The sequence below is a fragment of the Rhipicephalus microplus genome, chromosome 4, assembly GCF_043290135.1.
Source record: "Rhipicephalus microplus isolate Deutch F79 chromosome 4, USDA_Rmic, whole genome shotgun sequence".
NCBI lineage: Eukaryota > Metazoa > Arthropoda > Arachnida > Ixodida > Ixodidae > Rhipicephalus > Rhipicephalus microplus.
In genome coordinates this window covers 28,044,179-28,067,858 of record NC_134703.1, presented here as the reverse complement: position 1 = coordinate 28,067,858, position 23,680 = coordinate 28,044,179, and the positions used below count along the sequence as shown (strand labels likewise).

The 23,680-nt window shown below is 47.1% G+C and overlaps 1 protein-coding gene across 1 annotated transcript in view; it reads left to right on the top strand.

Moving 5' to 3' along the window:
- The window catches only part of LOC119171781 (zinc-dependent metalloprotease kuz), a 63,769-nt gene that overhangs the window by 16,863 nt on the left and 23,226 nt on the right, over window positions 1–23,680 (top strand). Inside the window, exons 6-11 of the mRNA XM_037422618.2 lie at window positions 914–1,109; window positions 1,554–1,738; window positions 3,457–3,634; window positions 6,414–6,564; window positions 20,693–20,791; window positions 22,735–22,928. Coding sequence (XP_037278515.2) covers window positions 914–1,109; window positions 1,554–1,738; window positions 3,457–3,634; window positions 6,414–6,564; window positions 20,693–20,791; window positions 22,735–22,928 — 1,003 coding nt within the window. The remainder of the gene's footprint in view (window positions 1–913; window positions 1,110–1,553; window positions 1,739–3,456; window positions 3,635–6,413; window positions 6,565–20,692; window positions 20,792–22,734; window positions 22,929–23,680) is intronic.

The window sequence follows — 23,680 nt, the reverse complement described above, 5'->3', positions numbered from 1 at the left end:
TCAAGTAATTACGGTATACAATATATCTGGTATAGCTGAAACCCATTATCATGTTTAAATAGCATCTGTAATGAATATGTGTTTTTATAATTATCTCTGGCAAACATGTGCTAGGAAATCGGTACAAGCGTGTTTGCAATCTTTCAATTTCTTTTCACTGTAAGCCATGCAAAGCCAATGGAAACCACTACAGTCACAGATATTGCTGTACAATATCGCGAACTACCAAGTCAACGGTCTCAACCTCAAGGTGACGTCGCAATTACCATGACTGTTCGGCTCCTTTTGTAGGGCAATGAAAGCGTACAGTAATTTCAACTTTTATACATCACGATTCAAATGCTTGAAAAAAACGTTAAGTGGTACTGTGATAAGTGGGCTTACGAACAACATCGTTCCACTTTTAGCACACGCAAGACCACAGTGTTCCTATCACCGACTCATGAAGGCATCCACCCATGAATAGTAGCAACCAGGCTCTTTTCTGCGCCACTGGGCACAGTGATTCACCATTTCCGTGTTGGCCAGCGAGGAAACAGTGACTCTGCTGATTGCGCCCGATCGATTGTTTCTTCTGTGTAGATGCTTATTTCTTGAGCTGTTTCCCATCCTCAACTGATGGCATAAATATTCCTTTCTTTCCTTTTTTTTATGGTAAAAGTGCATCATTTTAAAGAGAAAAGCTAGGGGTTCCACATCACTCTAGATTCCCAAGGCTAGCAAGCTCGCAAACCTGGGCATGGGAGAATTAATTGCCCTTTATGGCTAGCTTGTGCCACTTTTTTTATTCAGTTGCTTAAGGTTTGGTGTTTGTAAAGCTGTATTATTGCACATTCTCGAGGTTTATCACTTATTCATGACAGCTTGTTAGCCACAATGGACTCTCTGTGTTTATGTGGACCATTTATTGCAGATCAATGACAGCTCAGCTTGCTACGATGATAGACATCGTCGGTCAAATCCGTTCTGTGCGGGCAACCTGGATGCGTCCAACTTTCTGAACCTCAACTCTCTATCCAACCATGATGACTTCTGCCTGGCCTATGTGTGGACCTTCAGGGATTTCCAACATGGCACCTTGGGTCTGGCCTGGGTGGCATCGGTTAATGGTAAGACTCGCTGACGTGTTCATTCACTCATTCTCAAATGCATCTAAGACTTCACAGTTCTAGCACTTTTATGCATGCAACTTGATTTTTAGGGACAGAGGCGAACTTTGTTGCAAAGTGGAACCGATGAAGAAAAAACTGCTGAATGAGGTTTTGCTAAACATGCAAAGGCCGACTTGTATGACCAATGTAATGGAGCAGGTTCCCTGGGAACTTGTGAAACTCTAAAAAAAAAAAAAAAGACTTATTGTTTAAAATAGAGACCAGCATTGTAATGTCTGTGCACTTGCTCTGATATTTACGTTAAAGGGGCCCAGCAACACCTTTCTGCGTTAAAATGAAATAGTCTCACTATTACCACTTCTTCAAGACTAACGTGAGAGTTAGCGTTGGAACCCTTTGTGTTGATTTAGTTAATACGCATCACTTTTGCTCTGTTGGCAGGTGCGTCTGGTGGCATCTGTGAGAAGTACAAGACATACTCTGAGAACATCAACGGAAAGTCTGAGAATGTCAAGCGCAGTCTCAACACTGGCATCATAACATTCCTCAATCACAATGCCAAGATCCCACTGAAGGTATCCGAGATCACCTTTGCCCATGAGATAGGCCACAACTTTGGCTCACCTGTAAGTGTTTTGCAATTTTTAAAGTAATAAACCTTGTTTTAATTAGCAACATTCAAAAATAGGCTTGCTTTTCAACACCTGTCTTGACTGTTTAGTGGCTATAGCATTGTGCTGATAAGTGCTTTCAAGCATAGAAGGGTAGGAGCTTGGGCTAGTTGGTATGCCATGACGAGTGCTATAGTGCGAACTGAAGATGAGAACACGGGGAAAACGTGGACGAGCACTAACTTTCAACTGTTGTTCTTTGTGCTTTTGGCATATATAGATTTTCGTTGGTGCTCTATAAACTCAGTTGGAAGTTAGTGCTCCTCCTTGTTTCTTTCTGTCGTCTTCAGTCCACACAATGGCACTCGTTTTTCAAACATGCTTTGAGCTAGGCAACTGGTGCCTGGACCATGGCAAAACAAACTGTCACAGTGCTTGGCATTGGCTTTCCAATGTGTCGGCATTTTAAACGGGACGAAGGATTACAAATAAGCACACATACACAGCGCTGTGTATGTGTGCTTATTTGTAATCCTTTGTCCCATCTAGGCGCCCTGCTGCACCTTCACCTTGCTAATATTTATATTTATCTATTTTTTTTATCTATGCATACTGTAGCAGGTTCAAGAATTATAGCACCCAGGGAGTTGGACATTGCCCTTTAATGCTGGAGGATGTCACTTTGTTGAGGTCAAGCAATGTTTATGAGACTTGTGGAGGAGAGAAAGGCAGAGCAACTTCAAGATTAAATTATTTATTTTATCATTTTATGTTCAAATTGCGCATTCGAATTAAAAGAAAATACAAACAGTGGCACACTGCCATTATTGTGTGGCAGCTTCGGCGTCGTGAGCACTCTTGGGACTTCTGTGGTGCAGAGCTGTGAGAGCAAAACTGGCGGTGGCAGCGATAAACAGCTCTAGTTGAGAATGCTGCAGTACAGTAGTGCACATGCACAGTCACATAATTTTATTTCAAATTTCGCGAGCTCTTTTTGAGACGGTGAAAAAATTTTTATGCAGCATGTATGTTACCACAAAAAATTGTTAGTTGTTTTAAATGCCCTTTACTGCATAACAAAACATAATTGGCTCCAAAATTTTTGTAGAATTGATTTTAGCTGATCAACTAATTAAGTACATAATAATGAAACAGTAGTGCTCATGCACAGTCACATGGTTTTATTTCAAATTTCGCGAGCTCTTTTCGAGACGGTGAAAAAATTTTTATGCAGCATGTATGTTACCACAAAAAATTGTTAATTGTTTTAAATGCCCTTTACTGCATAACAAAACATAATTGGCTCTAAAATTTTTGTAGAATTGATTTTAGCTGACCAACTAATTAAGTACATTATAAATAATACCCAAATAAGTGCCACATAACAGCAAACTGTATGTCTCTTTGATTCAGTTATAGTTACTATAACTGAATAGTTATGGTTTTATAAGTATTTGGTTTTAGTAAAAAAACCCTGTATACATACAAAAAGTAAAAAAAAAATTGTGTGGTGGAGGAGGGGGGCTGGTTTGAAGCTATTGAACTGTCACCTCCCCCTTCTAGCTTTGCATATTGCATTTGATGCAGTTGTCACGAATAACAGTGGTGCTGTAACATGAAGTGAACAGTTGGATGCAGTTAAGCACAAAGGTTGGCTCTGTTCACTTCTGCTCCATTATGTTGGAGAACGGTTGCTTGTTAACCCACGACCGTCTTGCCTTTTTGCACTGCAGCACGACTACCCGCCAGAGTGTGTTCCAGGGGGAACATTGGGCAACTACATCATGTATGCTAGTGCGACCCAAGGCCACCAGCCCAACAACCAGCGCTTCTCACCATGCAGTATACGAAATATCTCCGCCGTGCTGTCGGCAATCTTGCGCGGAGAGCAGAAGGAGAACTGCTTCCAAGGTGAGCTTCCTTTATGTACATGTACACCCGTGAGCAAAAGTATAGGGACCACAAGAGCGTGTGCGAAATTGGTGTCTATTCCCAGTGATTTGGGTACTTTACTTCCTAACATGTAGATGGTTTAACCAGTATCGTGACCATACAGTACAATCTCGATTATTTGTTTCCCGGTTTTGCAACGACCCTCTTTTATGATGAACTAGCTTGGTCTTAGAAAGGTTCCCTCAGAAATAATGCATTAAAAACCTTGGCTATACGACACAATTTTACGCCGACCCCGCATCTTATAGCAACTTTCAGATTTCAATCGAAAGAAAAGATTACCTTCTTTATTTCATTTGAATGCCATAGGAATATTCACGAGTGAATAATAAGAACTTGTGTTTCCCTAATTTCACAATTAGAAATGTGGAGAGGATGAGACAGTATGCCTTCTTAGAATGGAATATTTATTGTCGTGGTAGTTTATGTCATCTAGTTTTGCTGGCTTCAAGATTGCTTCTGGGTATGCCTTGATTGTGTGCATATCCAGGTTGTTTCATAGTAGCTTATTTTCGTTGGCACAACGTTCCACTTGCCCGTGATGGTGTCTGCCTCAATTTCAGCTAACGTCATGCTGTTGCTGTACACCGATGACAGTCTCACTGCTTGCATCAACTCTGAGCTCGTTGGTTGTGTAAGTGCTGCCTCTTCGATCACAGTGTCGGAGTCGTCAGAATCCTCCATAACTTGACGAATGATTTTGTCATCGGTCAATTTCGCACATAGCTCGGGGTCTTCGTCAACTTGGCGAAATCCACAAAGGTTATCCCGGGTGGAATCGAAACAACGGCAGCATGCAGATCGTCGAAGGCATGTAATGTCTGTGGGTGGAAGTTCGTCGCACACGCTCTCCACTCTACGTGAAACGACCGTCTCGGCGTGTAGTGTGAAGCTCGCGTGGGGAAAACAGTTCCGACGGGTCTGTTGCACAACCGCCTTCCACGAGTCTGCAAGCATGGCGACGGCAGACCATAGTTGCACAGCGTGTCGCAGCCCAGGCCACAGGCACAGCACGATGCGGCTGTGGCCAAAGGTTTGACTTAGCTACGGCTGGCAGTGGATTGGAGTGCACTAGAATGTGTCATTTGCGGTTTCAACTGTACGGCAACTGTGGCGCAATGAATTCAAGGGTACCAAAACCACCAAAATAGCAGCGTAGATGGTGACTTTGAGTCTGCGGCTGGTGGTAAAATGTCCAAAAAATTAGATGGCGAAAGCTAAAACTGTCCAAAATTTCGTACTTTTTATTACATTGACTCTATGGGGAACTTGACGGTGCCAAAGATTAGTTTGGGAAGCCAGACATGTCCTTAATTTCGGTCATGTCTGATTTGGAATCTTTGAACTTCACAGGTATGCATAGCACTTCCACTTTAGTTATGAACCCAAAAGAAAGTCCAGTTTCAAAATGTACTGGGGTCCTTCCACACTGGTGGCAGCAAAATCTGGGCAGCAGCTTATTCATCATCACTTTGTGTTCTACAAAAAATGATGCCTCGGAAGCAATATCATCGTCACTTTTGCCGTCATTTAGAAGTTCAAATTTCCTTTTTGTGGCCGTGGTAGCAGACAATGCATTCAAAGCTTACGCTCGCGTTTCTTCTCGTCGTACCATCTCTTTCTTCATCAGTGAGAGTTGGAGCCGAAATCCGCTGCTGAATACTTGACGCGCAGAGGTCTACGGTTGCCGATGCCAGGTTGTCTTTGCTCGCAGAAGCATGGTCACCATTGCTTGTGGACGCGTCAACACCACACGTGGACCCGTGACCTTGATAAGCGGACTCATCAGCACTGCACACAGACTCAACATCGCACGTGGAGTTGTCGACACTACATGGGGGCAAGCGCTGGTCGCATCAATAATGCAGCACGTGTCTTCAGCACTGCACGGGGTCAGGTCGTAATCTGCGCATACGGATGCACTGTCACAGTCGCACGCGGGGAGCTGTCCCTATCTCCCACGTGTGTCGGCTTTTTCTGGTCGGCGAGGTCAGCGACCTTTGCTTCCCTGTCCAGTTTTTTTCTTTTATTCTATGGCGTTCGCCGTATCTTGTTTGCGTGGACCTTTCAGTACTTCGCGCCTTTGGGGATCATCGCTGAACACTCATGTAGTTGTGGCGATCAACACAGGAATGAACAAAATGTGCAGCAACCAGGAGTGGCTCCCTCCTGCACAAATGTGCAAAAGCCGTTAAAATCTTCGACAACCAATAGCAGTGTGCCATGAACCCCCCTGTGACTATTTCAACCAATCGTCATGCCACTTTCGCTTTTTTTTGCTTGCTTTTTCTGGTTTTATCTTTTGTTGGAGGAATACGGCCCTGCGGCAGTCTTCAACTCCAATATCTCCTCTTCACAATGATACAAATATGGTGGCGCTTTGTCGAGCGAGAGCCGCGCGATTTGCGGCGCGGCGGCTCCTTCTGAAGACCAATTTTTTCGCAGTTTTGGATGACAACACACTGACAAAGTGCTATTTTCTTAATTACTACTGCGTAGCTCGTTCTAATGTTTCACCACGAGGTTAAAGAATATATGAGCATTGCGAAAAAGAAATAACCCAGAAATCAATAATTTTGACCAAATTTACTGTCCCAGTCGCCACTTAGCTTGTTCCTCAAGTTGCTGTGCTTTCTTAACAGTTGTGACAATGTGACAATACCATTACTTTTGGGCCAGCCAATGAGATAATGAAGTGGACCGTTGCACATTCGCTGACTTTCTTCTCCACCTGCAGAGGACGAGGGCCCGTTCTGTGGCAATAAAATTGTGGAAGGGGACGAGGAGTGCGACTGTGGCTACGAGGAGCAGGAGTGCATGGAGGACTGCTGCTACCCTCGTGAGCACCAGGGCAAAGGCTGCACTCGAAAGCCCAGAGCCATCTGCAGGTACTGTGTGCCACATACGAAAGGGGGCCCTTAATGCATGACCCCATTTATGCTAAACATGTGGGCCAGTACTTAGCACTTTCACCATTTAATGAATGTCACCTGTCTGTTTACGGTGCTTCCCATGGTGCTCCCGATTATAGTGAACACTATATCCAGTCACTTAACTTCGGGACATTTATACCTTAAGCATACACTGAGTGTATTAACAGTTGTCATTGCATTATACAGTGGAATCCCGGTTTTATGTCTCCCGGTTTCACGACGACCCGCATTTTACGACAGATTTGTCCCGTTCCGGCGAAATCCCCTTAGACGCAATGCATTAAAAACCTCAATTATCTGACGTCATTTTACGCCGAACCCGCGTTTCACGCAAAGCGAGATGACCAAATGGGGAACAAAAGGGAAATGCCGCGGGTGTCTTTTGCCGCACCAGCAGGAGCAACCCTTCGCATGCCGAGCGCTCGGAAAAACAGTGCATTTTGACTTTCACCTGCCGTTCCGGCGTCTTCCTTTCACCCTATTAGTAGCTGTGAAAGCTGCGTAAAGGGGCGCGGTTGTGGTTTTCCCCATTCCTTTTACCCTTTCTAAACAACGATCTCTCTTCTGCTTTCGTCACGCAATGGCGTCTGAAGGATTTTGTCTAGGGAAGGCTAACCTGTGTAGTATTTTCTTTGCCTCGCCTTTCGTCTATTTCTTCTAGCACCTTCGTGCTCGCGCTGCAGCCCTTAGTAGTACAGTTAAACCTCGTTATAACGAAATTGGAGGGCCGCCGCTGTTTGCTCGTTATAACCAATATTTCGTTATAGCCGTAGCGGGCATTTACCGCAAATATTATGCACTGTACTTACCCCAAAAAAATAGCGGGCGAAATAGCATCCTGCCGCACGGTGGTATGCAGCAAAATAACCGCATTCCCGAATGAAAAGGAAAAAAGTCATGCACCTGTTTTAATGCACTTCAAAATACACAGCTTGCATTTCAGACAGACTTAGCTGCAAACAAGTCCGTAATTGGACGTTGATGCATCTTCCTGATGCAAACGATGGCTCTCTCAGCTGCGGCCGCAATGTTCAAGCCATCTTCGCCGCCCTCGTGAGCGCCGAAGTAGCGGCGCAGTACGTCCACCGCGTCTAATGCCTCCGACGCCGTCGGCACGTTTGTTTCCTGTTCGTCGACAGAGTCATCGTCACTGGTTTCATTACGATCACTGACAGCGCGCACAATATTGTCGCTAGGTGAAAATAACAGAGTACAGGACGACGGTGCGACCAGAAAAACGAGGTCTGTATCAACAGAACAAAAGAGCAGCCACTTCGACTTCTTCTTTCTCAGAGGAATCGTGGGTGCTGTCCACGCTCATCACTTCGTCGTCCTCTGTCTTCTTGCCCGGCCTTTAGCCGTGACATTAGCCTCCCATTCAAGAAAGCATCGTCCTGATGCTTTATAATCAAAGTGGTTTGTACTCGTTGGAAACGCATGAGTTCATTCCGCGAAATAAGGCTTCATGCGTACCACGTGCACAACTTCTGGAGCATACCTTCGACGCCTTGAAGAGTGCGCAGTATCAGGAACAACCTCATAATTAATGTCACTGAGACGTCGCAGAACTTTATAGGGACCGAAGTACCGTCTTAACAGTTTTTCTGAGAGGCCACGGCGCCAAATAGGTGTCCATATCCAAACTTTCTCTCCTGGCTCGTAGGAGACTGGTCGGTGACGAAGGTTGTACCGTCTTGAATCGTAGTCCTGCTGGCGACTAATACGTAGGCGTGCAAGTTGTCGGGCTTCTTCGGCCAGCTGAGTGATATAATCAGCATCCGTTTCAGCGTCTTCGCACTCGTGCGGCAGCATAGCATCCAGCATAGTGGTGACTTCACGACCATGAAGAAGGCGGAATGGCGTTGTTCTTGTTGTTTCTTGATAAGCCGTGTTATAGGCGAACGTGACATACGGCAAGATCTCATCCCAGTTTTTATGCTCCACATCGACGTACATGCAGAGCATATCCGCTAGTGTCTTGTTGAGACGTTCCGTAAGACCATTCGCTTGCGGATGATACGCCGTTGTTCGCCGGTGGGTTGTGCCACTAAGTCTTAAAACTGTCTGTAATAGTTCGGCTGTGAATGCAGTTCCCCTGTCAGTTATTACCACTGATGGAGCACCATGCCTCAGCACCACATTCTCTACGAAAAATCGGGCTGCTTCACTTGCCGTGCCCCTCTCCAAAGCCTTGGTTTCGGCGTAACGAGTGAGGTAGTCGGTGGCTACTATAATCCATCTGCGACCTGCTGATGAGGTTGGAAATGGGCCCAAAAGATCCATTCCGACTTGAGCGAATGGAGTAGCAGGCACGTCAATAGGATGGAGGAGGCCTGCTGGTTTGACGGGTGGAACTTTTCTGCGCTGGCAATCAAGGCACGTCCGAACATAGTGTTGAACGGTTGCCGTCAGTCGTGGCCAGTAGTATTTCTGCCTCACTCTGCACAACGTACACGTGTAACCCAGGTGGCCGGATGTTGGTTCATCGTGGCATGCCTGTAATACTTCGCTCCTTAGAGATAGATGTTGGGACGACGAGTAAGTAGTCGTTTCCGTGTGGCGTGAAGTTCATCTTATACAGGACGTCGTTGCGCAAGCAAAATGACGAAAGCCCTCTCGCAAACAGTCTAGGTACAGCTGAAGTGCGACCCTCTAAAAAACGTATTATGGGTTCTAGTTCGGGGTCGTCTCGTTGCAGCTGTGCGACCGTTGCCGTGTTTACAACTCCGACAAAGGCTGTATCGTCGTCATCTGCCGTCGCAGGTTCGTATGGCGCACGAGAAAGGCAATCAGCGTCTGAATGTCGCTTCCCCGATCTGTAGACCACCGTCATGTCAAATTCTTGAAGCTTCAGGCTCCAGCGCGCCAACCGTCCTAAAGGGTCTCTTAAATTCGTCAGCCAGCAGAGGGAGTGATGGTCGCTGACAACATTAAAAGGACGACCATACAGGTATGGGCGGAATTTTATAACCGCCCACACCACCGCAAGGCACTCTTTTTCCGTAGTGGAATAATTTTCTTCCGCACGTGAAAGAGTTCTGCTCGCGTAAGCAATTACTCGTTCGGCGCCATCCTGCCACTGCACGAGTACAGCTCCTAAGCCGACATTGCTAGCGTCGGTGTGCACTGTTGTCGGTGCGTCATCATCAAAGTGTGCGAGGACTGGTGGCTTCTGAAGGCGTTGCCGCAGCTCGTCGAATGATTTTTGCTGCTCTTCATTCCATACGAATGCGACGTCTTCTCTGGTAAGGCGAGTCAACGGCGAGGCAATGCGCGAGAAGTTCTCAATGAAGCGTCGGTAGTAAGCACACAGTCCTAAAAACCGTCTGACGGCCTTTTTGTCAGTTGGCGCTGGAAAATTCGTAACGGCAGCTATTTTTTCAGGGTCAGGCCGCACACCTTCACTGCTGACAAGATGCCCCAGGAACAGAAGCTCTTCGAAGCCGAAATGGCATTTTTCCGGCTTAAGTGTTAGTCCGGCAGAACGGATAGCTTGAAATACTGAGTGCAGTCGCCTGACGTGTTCGTCGAATGTGGCAGAAAATATGATGATGTCATCTAAATACACTAAGCACGTCTGCCACTTGAGGCCTGATAGTACGGTGTCCATTAGCCGCTGAAACGTTGCCGGTGCTGAGCACAAGCCAAATGGAAGTACCTTAAATTCAAAAAGGCCATCAGGTGTCACGAAAGCTGTTTTCTCCCGGTCTCTTTCATCGACTTCTATCTGCCAATACCCACTCCTTAGATCCATCGACGAGAAATAACGCGCGTGCCGTAGTCGATCGAGTGAATCGTCGATACGTGGAAGTGGGTAGACGTCTTTTTTTGTCACCTGACTCAGCTTGCGGTAATCCACGCAGAAACGTAAGGTGCCGTCTTTTTTCTTCACTAATACAACCGGCGAAGCCCAAGGGCTTTTCGACGGCTGAATAACGTCGTCTTCAAGCATCTGTCGCACCTGCTTTTCGATGGCTTCACGTTCTCGCGGAGCTACCCGGTACGGGTTTTGCCTGATGGGTCTGGTCATGTCGTCCGTTATAATTCGATGTTTCGTCAGCGGCGTTTGACGGACCCTGGAAATCGAAGAGAAACAATCTTCAAACTTGTTAATAAGCTGCATGATACTTTGCTTCTGCGCCGGCAGCAAACTTGGGCCAATATCAACAGATAGAGGTGCAGGGGTGAGATCAGTTGAATTATCTTTTTCAAGAGTTAGGCAGTCTGTCATCTCGGCGAGCTCTTCCACGTACGCGACTGCCATGCCCCTCGTTAGATGTCGGCGTTCAGAGCTGAAGTTCGTAATGAGGACGTGCGTGTGTCCGCATTTTATGCTTACGACGCCTCTTGCGATAGATAAACCATGGCTGAATAGCAGTGTTGGAATTTGCTCGGCGATGTTTTCAGAATCGCTCGACGTGTCACATGTCACAGCCACGAGTGCACTCGACCGCGGTGGGATGGTCACGTCGTCTTCGAAGACACGCAAAGGCTGACGTCGCTGGTCTGTACAGGGCACATCCGAAACTTGATCTGGGGCCGTCCAAAAGGTAACCGATCTCTCAGGAATGTTGATAATGGCACCGTATTCCCGCAAGAAGTCCATGCCCAAGATCAGGTCTTTGCAGCACTCCGGTAAAATTACGAAAGTAGCGACGAAATCTGAACTGCCGATATTAATTCGAGCTGTACATTTGCCTGTCGGCGTCACCAATTGACCCCCTGCGGTTCTAATGTTTGGTCCCGTCCATATTGTTCTTACTTTCTTTAGGCAGTCGGCGAGTTTACGGCTGATAATAGAGAAGTCCGCACCAGTATCTACCAGTGCTGTTATTGGGCGTCCGTCTATACAAATGTCTAGATTGGCGCTTACGATTTCCGTTGATGTCGGTGACGTCGTATCGTCCTTGGTATCGTGCGTCGTACGATCCGTGGTATCATTCGTCATATCACGTCGTAGAGAAGATGTTGGGGGTGTGTTAGCATCTCGACGGGCGGCAACCTTCCCCCCAAAGTTCGCAGCTGTTAGTTTCCCCGACGAGGGCTAGGAGATCTGCCCCGGACCACCTCGGAGTACCTGCGCTGCGGCGGCGAGTTCGGTGCAGGTGAAGGAGAGCGGGGGCCCCGCCGCGGTGGTCTAGTGGCTAAGGTACTCGGCTGCTGACCCGCAAGGCGCGGGTTCGAATCCCGGCTGCGGCGGCTGCATTTCCGATGGAGGCGGAAATGTTGTAGGCCCGTGTGCTCAGATTTGGGTGCACGTTAAAGAACCCCAGGTGGTCGAAATTTCCGGAGCCCTCCACTACGGCGTCTCTCATAATCATATAGTGGTTTTGGGACGTTAAACCCCACATATCATTCAAATCAAGGAGAGCGGGGTCGACGATACGGCACTTCGGGTTGCTGTGCTTGCGGGCCTGCACTGCTGTCACGGCGGTTATCGAAATAGGCACGAGGGGAGGTTTGTAGAAAGTTTTGATGTCTACGGTCACGGTACGGGCAATGGCGGAAAATATGGCCGGCTTCTCCGCAATGAAAGCAAAGTGGTCGACGGTCGACGGTGCGCCACAAGTCCGTCTTACGGATGAATGGTCGACTGGTGGGCATACCTTGCGACCAAGATGCAGATGTCGGCGGAGTGTACATTGGCGGCGCCGTTTGCATAGGCACGTTGGACTGTGGATACGGCTGCGGCGGATTGGGAGCTGGGGCCCACGGCTTGTTGTAAAGCCCTTGGCTCACGTCACGATAAGCCAGTGGTGACGAGTTGTAGGACACTGGAGTGTGTCGACGGACAGCTGATGCGTAGCTCACAGACCGCTGGTCTGAGGGCGATTCGGGCAACGAAAATGCCTGGCGGAGTTCTTGCCGCACAACTTCTGCAACGCAAGCCATGGTATTTTCTTGCGGAGTCACAAGGAGGTTTCGGATCTCCTCCCGAATGACCTCACGAATGAGTTCGCGCAGAGAACACTCACTGCCGGCACTCAAAGGAGAGAGACTGGAGGATGTTTTGATTGGTTGGTCATGGTATCGGCGCCGTTGCTGCAGTGCTCGCTCGATTGTTGTAGCCTCTTTGACAAATTCGGCTACGCTTGTTGGTGGGTTGCGTAGGAGACCGGCAAACAGCTCTTCCTTGACGCCTCTCATCAAATGTCTGAGTTTTTTACCTTCACGCATCTCGGGGTCGGCCCGCTGAAATAGGCGGGTCATGTCTTCCGCAAACATGGCGACGCTCTCATTTGGTTTCTGTGTGCGTGCCTCGATGAGCTGCAAAGCAGAATCACAGCGGTCGGTGTTTGCGAATGTCCCGAGAATTTGCTGCCGAAATTCTTCCCACGAAGACAGCGTTGACTCGCGGTTCTCGTACCACGTACGAGCGCTGTCTGCCAAAGCAAAGTAGACGCGCGATAGCTTTTGTTCAGTTGGCCAGCGGTTGGCTTTGGCGACTCGCTCATACTGGGCTAACCAGTCCTCGACGTCTTGATAAACCTCACCGTAGAAGGTCTCAGGAATTAGAGGCTGATCGACAGTAAGCTGTGAAGGCCCTCCGGTAGCCATTTCTCCCGGTACGGTGTGTTGCTGGAGAAGTTCGAGCGGGATCACCTCGGGACTAAGGCCTCGCTGTCGGCGACTGTAGCGGTGGACAGGAGTATCCACTGCAGGAACGGATTGCGGTGGTGGATTCGATGTGCTAGGGCGCGGAGGTGTCCCAAGCATCAGTTGGAGAAGTCCAGCACCTCCACCAATGTCGCTAGGTGAAAATAACAGAGTACAGGACGACGGTGCGACCAGAAAAACGAGGTCTGTATCAACAGAACAAAAGAGCAGCCACTTCGACTTCTTCTTTCTCAGAGGAATCGTGGGTGCTGTCCACGCTCATCACTTCGTCGTCCTCTGTCTTCTTGCCCGGCCTTTAGCCGTGACAATATCGTCATCCAGGAGCTGCTCCGTTGCCACCACTTCAGAGTCCGCACTCACATAGTTGCAAAACGACTCGCTGTCAGGCACGACACCGGCGTCACGAAGTGCCGTCCATGATGCAGCGACTTCGTTTGATGTGGCCAAACCGTCCGGCACAGTGGGCTCGTCTGATGGCTTATCGCTGGCGTCTGGTGCGGCGGCAAATGAGGCGTGTCGAAAGCAGTTTGCGATCGTGGTCACCGTCACACTCATCCACGCCGCCTGAAGCATTTCGAGCGCAGCGTACAAGTCAACATCGGTGTCTCGCTTCATCCTCATGTTGAGCAGGAGCTTGTCTATCACACGCTTGCGGTAACCTGCCTTCAGCGACATAATCACACCTTGGTCAAGCGGCTGTATTTTTGCTGTGCAGTTGGCAGGAAGGAACAGCAGCTCGATGTTTTGAAGCACGGCAGCGGTATGGTGGGCGGTGCAGTTATCTAAAACAAGGCACACCTTGCGGTTCGCCTTTGCCAGCTTCTCATCCCATTCGCAAAGCCATTTTGAAAAAATCTCCCTGGTCATCCAGGCTTTGCGATTGGCTACGTACTTGACTGGGAGCTGCCTCTTCCCCTTAAAGCAGCGAGGGGATGCACTTTTGCCAATTACGAAAAATGGCAGCTTCTCAGAGCCGGTCATGTTTGCACAAAGTAGCGCAGTGATCCGCAGCTTACTTTGTTTGCCGCCATGGCACGGCTCGTCTTTGAGGGCTAACGTCTTGTGCGGCAACATCTTGAAAAAAGAGAGCGGTTTCGTCCGCGTTAAAAATATCCTCCGCGCTGTATTTTTCTGGCAGCCGCACGATGTTTTCTTTCGCCCACTTGGTAGCCTCTGCTTCGTCGACAGATTGCGATTCGCCGCAGACCGCTCTCCCGACAATGACGTGGCGTTCCTTGAAGCGTTGGAGCCAACCCGAACTTGCTACGAAGTTGTCATAGCCCATGATGCAGGCGAAGTCCCTCGCTTTTCCTTGCAGCAAGGCGCCGCTCACCGGCAGATTCACGGCCCACGTGTCCAAGAACCATTTAAAAACGGCCCTTTCGACCGCTTCAAAGGCAGGTGCCCTCATCCTCTTAGCGCTTCCTTTCATGCCACGTGCAACGGCGTCGATGATGGACTCCTGCTTGCTCAAGATGGTTGACAGTGTGCTCGTCGATACGCCAAAGTCTCTTGCCACGTTGCCTTTCTTGGTCCCCGATTCGACGGCTCTTATCATAGCCGCCTTCTGGTCTAGAGTTATGCGCTTTCGCTTCCCGCCTGGCGCATTCATGTTGCTGGAATCACGAGCGCAGCACGATAAAAGAAAAGGCGGAAGCGGTCGAAAAAGAGAAGAAACACGCACGCAAAAGCAACGCGGCTCACGTCGGCGAGCGACAACACTTGCAGAGAAAGTGACTGTGAAGAGGAAGGGGCGCTCTTTTGCGCTGCCCTCTAGGAACCGGTTACTCAAGGGGAAGAGGGTATGTAAGATTAGGAAGCGCGCCTCAGCGCCATGAGAAAGGGGAGAGGGAGAATATAAAGAAGACACAAAAGAAAAGAAAAGGGCGAGACATTCGCGGAGCGCTCCGCTGTCGGTGGTAGCCAAGCGGCGTACGTGCATCGAGCTCTCCTCCGGAAACAGCGCCTGCCGTCTGCTTTGCGCGCGTTGCTGGAGGGCGCGTGGCGGGAGTTTTGAACTGCTAAATACAGTTCTCGTGTTGCGCGCCGTCTCAAATTCGCGTTGTGCACTGTCGTGACATCGGCTCAAAATTTTACTTCCTAACAAAACTTGTTCGTTATATCCCATAACAGGCAAATTTTGCCTCGTTAAAATGAGGTTTTGAATACATTGGTTTGTATGGGGACTTTCAAGGGGAATTAGGATTTGCTCGTTATATCCATTATTTCGTTATAGCCCGTCTCGTTATAACGAGGTTTAACTGTATTTTAGTTTAGGGAGGGGGGCATCAGGATGTAATGTAATGTAATCTGATTTAATGCTTCATTATTAGGACTTGCACGAAAGGGCATCTCAAAACAATGCCTCGTACCTTCAGTAGCGCAGCTGCCGTCTGCCATCATTAATCACCCTTGATAAATGAATGCATCGCTCCCGTTACCGGAGCTTGTACAACAATGCGCATAACTGTCTGAACTCACAGTTGTGCATCCACAACCCGCTGACGCAGCTCCATGAGCGTCTTCTCAAGCACGTTACCTCCGCGTACAATATGGCGTACCCGCTATCGAAGATGCACGCGCTTTCTCGAACACAAAACCATTGGACACACAACGCACTTCGAGAGGCAGCGGAGACTGAAGAAGGAGGAGGTGCCGGCCCGACGGCGCCGACGACTACTTGTAGCGCCTTCCTTCCTCCTCCGTGCGCGACACCAAGGAACACATACGAACGACGGCGTCGGGCGCCGAGAGGGTGTTGGCGCAGACCGCCAGCCACATGGTATGTGCGATGTAATACGGCGGCTTCACCACGAAAGCCAATCATAAAGCGCTTCACAAGAGTCCAATGACATGCCTCTGAAATGTGATCTTTTCTTCTGCTCCTAGCTTTCGAAAGGGGTCAGTTTAATACCTCAGAAGTGTCAGCTAGGGTGCCGGGGCCCTCTTTTCACTCTTTTTTCCTGGAGTGCACGTGTTGTCTGCGATCCTATCACACGGCTACGTGAGATGTCACGAAAGCGCAGAGCTTTATCGCTCGGCGAAAAGCTGAAAATTATCGAAGTCGAGTAGCGGCATGGAGCCACAAGAGCAAATATTGCCTAGGAGCTAAAGTTGGCGGAGTCTTCATTGAAGACAATTTTGGCTAACAAGGCTTCGATTCTTCAGAATGCAATCAAGTTCAGACTGAAGCGAAAGAAAGCGAAAGAAGGTGAACACGAAAATTTGGAGAAAGTGCTGGTGAAATGGCTGCTTCAAGCGCGGAGCTCTGCCATCAATATTGACGGCGCCATCCTCGGAGAGAAGCCGACCTTGTGGCATTGCGCCTGGGCATCAACAATTTCAAAGCATCAAACGGGTAGCTGGATCGCTTTAAAAAGCGCAACAATATCGTCTTCATCCGCTCCTGTGGAGAAAGCTCCTCCGTAGACGTTTCCGCAGTGCAGGAGTGGAAAGGGTCACTGCCGGACTTGATTGCAGAATACAAGCCTTGCGATTTTTTTAACGGGGATGAAAGTGGCATATTTTACCACATGCAACCCGAGCAGACCCTTACTTTAAAGGGTGACAGTTGTCACGGAAGGAAGTGCAGTAAAGAGTGCTTGATGGCCCTGTTCTGTGTCAACGAGGACGGTTCTGAAAAGCTGCCGGTGCTCGTAATAGGGAAATTCGGCAAGCCAGGGTGCTTCAGGAATTTGTGGACGCTGCCTTGCAGGTACAATTTCAACAAAAAGGCGTGGATGACATCCGCTATATTCACCAAGTTTCTACAGCAGTTGGACAACAAAATGGGTGCGAAGGCAAGAAAAAATCTTCTCTTTGTGGATAACGCACCATGCCACCCACCCGACACGACCTGCCTGCGAAACATCAAGGTTGTGGTTCTCCCGCCAAACTGCACAAGCCATCTGCAGCCGCTGGATGCCAGAATCATCAAGTGCGTGAAGCAGGGCTACAGAAAGGGGCTTGTGCAGCATCGGCTAGCGGCAATTGAGGGCTGCAAGGAGGAAAAGATTTCCTTGCTTGACGTTATGCACATGATCGCCAGTTCGTGGAGCGCAGTGTCACAAATCACAGTTGCTAACTCACTTAAGCATTGTGGCTTTGTGCGAGAGGCTGCCTCTACTGCTAGGAACTCCGCATCCTCGATGGATGAGGATTCAAGCGCCATCGACGACGACAACTTCGAGCATTTAAACCCGGCTACAACGTTCGCTAAGTTCATGGAGGCTGGCAACAATGTTGCTACCGGCGGTGAACTGTCGCTGGACGAAGCAGTCGCGGAAGAACTCAGTGGCGACGCTACAGAGACGTCGAACGAGGACGACGTTGCTGCGGCAGATTCTGCCGTTCCTACGTCATTTGCCGATATTCTACGGCACATAAATGGCATCAGGAGCTACGTGTGTACAGGCGACGCCACGGAGGACGTGCTTTTCGGACATTTCCAAGCTTGAGGGGAAGCTTTTGCAGATGAGCTCAAAGAAAGTTAAGAAGAAGCTTACGGATTTTTTTTAAGTGTGTGTCAGGTCTCGCTACGGCTGTTGGGAATTGCGCGAGTGGATCGCGACGCACTCAATGTTCGTTTCAATGAATCATAATTAATACCTGCGCAGCAGTGTTCGTACTCGCTTTGTTTTAGAGCCCTGTAGAGTTAGTTGGTAGTTTGCGTTAAAAGTTTTTCGCTAATCCTCGAACCAAACGTTATTTTTTTTGTGGACGTAAATTTTCATGTATGGATTTTACGATGTCCGCATTTTATGACGGTTTTGTGCAGTCCTGAGAAAGTCGTAAAATTGGGATTCCATTGTAGATCGTACACTTCTAACACTCTAAAAATTTCTCATTATAATAATTTCCTGTGGAGCACCATCTCGTTTATTTTCTTTTTCTGATACTTTCAGGCATTTCCTAGACATTTCAAGAAAAGAGTACAGATAATTATTCTGATATGTTAAATATTGATAAAGGGAGAAAGCTTATGGGAAAACATGTCACGGCAGGATACAAAGGAACACAATAAAAAATACGCACAATTTGAAACGTCTTTGAAACGGCTGCAAGTGTTGGCCTAATGTCTTAGTTGGAAGAAATGTGCTGTGGAAAGGCATTTCTAATCGGCAGAAATTTTTTGCGTTCAGGTAAAAATGTCTGTTAGTGCAGCAGTTATAGCCATTGTTCTTGTTATCAAAAGTCCAGTAACAAGATGTAAAACCACTCAAGCTGCTGTGCAAGTGCTCATTTGGGGTGTTTTGGCCGTGAATTTTTCTGTGAAATCGAAATTCGGAAGTTCTTATAACGTTACAGCAGACTCTCATTAAACGGAACCGGAAGGGACCAGTAAAATGTGTTCCATTTAACAAGAGTTCCGTTTACTGAGGTATAAACAGAGGTGCACAATGCAGGAACGAAACCAATCTTGTCAGAAGCATTTGTTCCATTTAAGCAGCAGTTCCATTAAACAGATTTCCTTTTACTTGAGAGTGTGCTGTAATTGTAGCATAGCTCGGTCCATAGTTGGAGATCAACCCCTTACATGGAATGTAAATACTTATTATTTGTTTGTGATTTGATGAACTACAGTTAAACCTCGTTATAATAAAATTTGAGGGCCGCCACGATTCGCTCGTTATAACCAATATTTCTTTATAGCCACAGGGGGAATTTACTGCAAATAATATGCGCTGTACTTACCCAAAACAAATAACGGGCAAAATAGCATGTCGCCTCTCAGTGGTACACAACAAAATAACTGCATTCTGCAAATGAAAAGGAAAAGTCATGCACTTATTTAATTGCACTTCAAACAGACTTAGCTGCAAAGAAGTCCGCAATCAGATGCTGGTGCATCTTTCTAATGCGAATGATTGCTCGCTCAGCTGCGGCCACAATATTCAAGCCATCTTCTCCGACCTCGTGAGCGCCGAAGTGAGCTTCCAGTAACTTGCCTTCATCGACATAATCACTCTTTGATCAAACAGCTGCATTTTTGCTGTTCAGTTGGCAGGGAGGATCAGCAGCTCAATGCTGCTATGAAGCGCAGCAGAAGCGTGGTGGGTGGTGCAGTTATATAAAACAAAGCACACCTTGCGGTTCGCCTTTGCCAGCTTCTCGTCCCATTCCAAAAGCCATTTTGCGAAACCAGGCTTTGCCATTGGCCATGTTCTTGACTTTGAGCTGCTTTTTCCCCTTAAAGCAGCGAAGGGATGTACTTTTGCGATTTATGAAAATTGGCAGCTTCTTAGAACCAGTCATGTTGGCACAAAGTAGCTTGGTGATCCGCAGCTTACTTTGTTTGCTGACATGGCACGGCTCACCTATGAGGGCTGAAGTCTTGTGCGGCAACATCTTGAAAAAGAGAGCAGTTTCGTCCGTGTTAAAGATGTCCTCTGCGTTGTATTTTTCCAGCAACCGCGCGATGTTATCCTTCACCCGCTTCGTAGCCTCTGTTTCGTCAACAGATTGTGATTCACTGCAGACCGCTCTTCCAACGATTTCGTGACAACACCTGCAGTGGTTGCTGGCAGGCGTACCGCAGCCATGCTTACTGAGGGGAAGTGTGGAAGTTGCGAGTGGGCTCGCGGGCGCAGAGAGAGAGAAAGAGAGAGAGACACACTAGAGTGGAAAGGGTGCTCTTCACTGCAGCCTGTTAGGGAGCGCAATGCAGCGCCGTGAAGTAGGGAAGAGGAACAATATAAAGAAGACACAAAATAAAGAAGCGAAAAGGGCGAGACGTTCGCGGAGTTGTGGAGTCTTCGGCTGTCGGCGGTAGCCAAGCGGCGCACGCTCAATGCCCGTGCAACACCCTCTCCTCCAGAAACAGCATGTGCTTGGCGTGCCTCAGCTTTGTGCGCGTTGCTGGAGGATGCGTGGCGGGAGTTTTGAACTGCTGCAGTTGTCGTGTTAGGCACCATCTCAAATTCACGTTTTGCACTGTCGTGACGTCAGCTTAGAATTTTATTTCCTAACAAGATTTGTTCGTTATATTTCATGACTGGCAAACTTTACCTTGTTAAAACGAAATCTTGAATACATTGGTTTCTATGGGGACTTTCAAGGGGAATCGCGCTTTGCTTGTTATATTGATTATTTCGTTATAACCCATCTTCCTGTAACAATGTTTAACTGCACATATCTTATACAATAGTAATAATTAATTCACTCAATTCGCTCATTCATTACCGAAGACTTGAACTTCATGTGTACTGTTAAAATGGCTTCAATATGTTAGTCACCTTCATGTGTACCACATGTGTGTTCTTTATGTTCATATTTGAACCTGTTTTGTTCTGTCTTTATGGATTGTCGTCACTCTTTTTGATTATTAAGTTATATTTCACTTATTAAGCTGAAATAATTTTGCTATTTTTAGTGTACCTCAGTGTTTTCCGAAATTCAGGATGTGTAACTGTTGCAGCCTTCGGCATGTGCAATGTAATTGGAATTGTTTCTTGCCTGTGTGCAGTCCCAGCCAAGGTCCTTGCTGCACCAACAAGTGTGATTACGAGAGCAAGGAGAAGCTGTGCAAGCTGGAGTCTGATTGCACGGAACTGTCATATTGCGAATATCCTTTCATCTCGAACGCTACCTGCCTTTCACCCAGTGCTGAGTACTACGCATGCTACAAACAGTGGCCCATAAAGTGCGTTGTATGTAAGCTCTAAATCTGGTGTCGTGCTCAAAGAATTTGGCTAGTGCCTTATAAATCTTTGCATAGACAATACGGTTTACTTAACAGGTAGGACCTAGCTGGTAATTAAATCAGTATAGGTGTAACGGTATGCGAGGGTGTGTTCATGTGGTCCAAGCAGTCATAAGGGAGCAAGGTTAAGATAAGGAAATCTGCCAACAAAGGAGGATGGTGCTGGTGCTTTGAAGTCTTGAATGGCAGCTTGCTGTTATTCTGGAAACATGTGTGCACTCGTATGCCACCATTACTACCTATTCAATACACACGTCTGAAGAAACTATGGAGGCCGAGAAAGCATAGGCAAAATTAATTGCTATGCTTGATTGGACTGTAGAACTGACTGGGTAAAGAGGAATGAAATTTGATGGAGAAAGTAAGCCTGCGGATGTGGAGACTTTTTCAATACTGTGCATTGTGGTTTAATTCAACGAAGCACCATCCTCTTATTCACTCTCTTGTATACTTGCGCACATGTGCAAGATTAGGCTCAGCAGAGCTAAGCTGTACAACTTATGGCCAAGTCGTTGGGGCATTTAACCTAAGGGGGCAGACTAGTCTTAGACATTTTTTTGTTTATTTCTTCTGTGATCTTGATCAAACTTCACAGGAGTATGTAGTTTTTTTCTGCCGATTTCAAATATTTAAATTAGATTTCCTGTAACTTGTCTTGTTCCTGAGATAACTTAAGTTCACCCCCTATTGTTTAATACTGCCATAGAAAAAAAAGTGCTTAATTAAAGGTGATATTTAAGACATGCCAACATAGTCTAATGACTATAGATTGAAAGTATGCAAAAGTTTTTTGTTTTTAGGCCTTTCTTGGTTATTTTACAGCAAAATAAACTATCCATTTTCAAAAGCAGTTGGGATTGTTTAAAATTTTGAGGAGTAATTAATTAAAAAGGCTTGTGCTCTAAATTCTGCTCCCATACTTGCACTCTATACACATGCAGGTTTACATTGCGAAAAGAATTGTTGTTGTACCTGCCCTAGCTGCAGAGGTATTGAGGCCTCAAAATTGAACAGTCGTAAATTAACTTTTTTGAAAAAAATGGAAAAAACTGAAAACACAGCTTCTTCAAAAAGCAAGAATCATGGTGCTCATGTTTTGCAATCCTGATAAAGGTGCTCATAAATTCGTAGCAGAGCTTCCGACACAGGTGCTGGCAAACTCTAAGGAAGCCTCAAAGTCGGTTGCCGATTTTTTTGCAGGTTCTGCATGTTAATAGCACCAAGAATCTGGACAGTTAGAATGACATTACAAAAGAATTACCACTTCCTGGTGTGTGAAAATTTGCAGACAGATAGAAAAATGCTTGCAGAAACTAAATATGTCAATTTTAAAAAATGAATTTTTTTGTCACTTTTTGGTCCCAAAGACCAGTCTGCCCCTTCAAGCAGACACCACAGTGTGTTTTAATGACAAGGGTACTGCATCTTCTTTTCTTATTAACCACGATTTTACTGTTGGCCCACAGGTGTCTCATACCTAAATGTCTTCTATATGAGTGCTTCTTACGAAGGGTTCAGCTGTTTTTTGCATAGCTTTGAAGCACTGCCATGAAGCCATCTTTGCACACCAGAATTTGTTTTTTCATCGTAATTATCATAATAAATTTCCTTCACGAAATGCGATCGTGCTTTTTTTCCCCTGCACGATTTTAAGGTGGGTCGACCTACCTCAATTTACAATCGCTTAAATGCTGTAATGATATGGAACTAGCTTGTAAAAAGGCGGCTGAATGCAAGCAACCTGCTGTAGAGTTGAGTTAGATTGCAGAGTGGCACATTGAAGCCTTGACCTTGATGCCTAGCACTGGTAAGCAGGCTAGCTGTCCCAACCCAGTCCACAAGCGCAACAAGACAGAGTGCAACAATGGCACCCAGGTGTGCTGGAACGGGGAGTGCAGTGGCTCCATCTGTGAGAAGTATGGCATGGACGAGTGCTCTCTCACTGCCGATACCAATCCATCGCCCGACAAGATGTGCGAGGTGGCCTGCCAGGAGAAAGGTCAGTATGTGGTCATGTGATGTACTGTTCTTTTCAAGTTTTTTCTGTTGTGAGAGGGTCCCACACCAACTCTGATATATTTAAAAACATTTCAAGTAAACATGCTCGTGGTGTTCAGAATGATGTCGTGATCAACAATGCCACACGTGGTAGTGCTAGAGCTTTGGGTATGCCACAAGTTCCAAGAAAAAAAATCTCTTCCCCTTTGTGAACCTTTCTGGCTTCCGATGTGTGTAGCATCAACATGTTGCATCTGCGATGCTTTTGACAGTCGATGCTGCAATTTGTCGAACAAGTACCTATGACTTCCGGTTAGCTTGCAAGCAGCTGTCCACGCTCGACCGGAGGGGCTCTAGCATGGCGTGTTGCCGTACGGGTCAGTCATGTTGGTGGTCCTTCGAAAACGTGTGTAACTCAAGGTTTATAATAGCATGAATCATAGGTTCACGCCGTTATGACACCGTTATCATCAGGCATGAATCGTAGGAGCATGGGCTGGCACGGCAACACAGCAAGAGCAGAAATTATCCGAGAACACAGAGTTGACCTAGTCGCGGCGACTGAAAGTGTATGCTGTTTTGAGAAGCGTCTTGATGATGACTTGGGTCATTTGAGATTAAAAGGGCATTGCCTGATTGAGAGGAGGCTCCCAAGAGAGAACTTAGCGAGGAGGAAAAGCAGCTTTGGAAAAAGAGGGTAGCAAAAGAAAAAAGTGAAATGAGTGATCGGAACGTTTTGATCATCATTCAAAC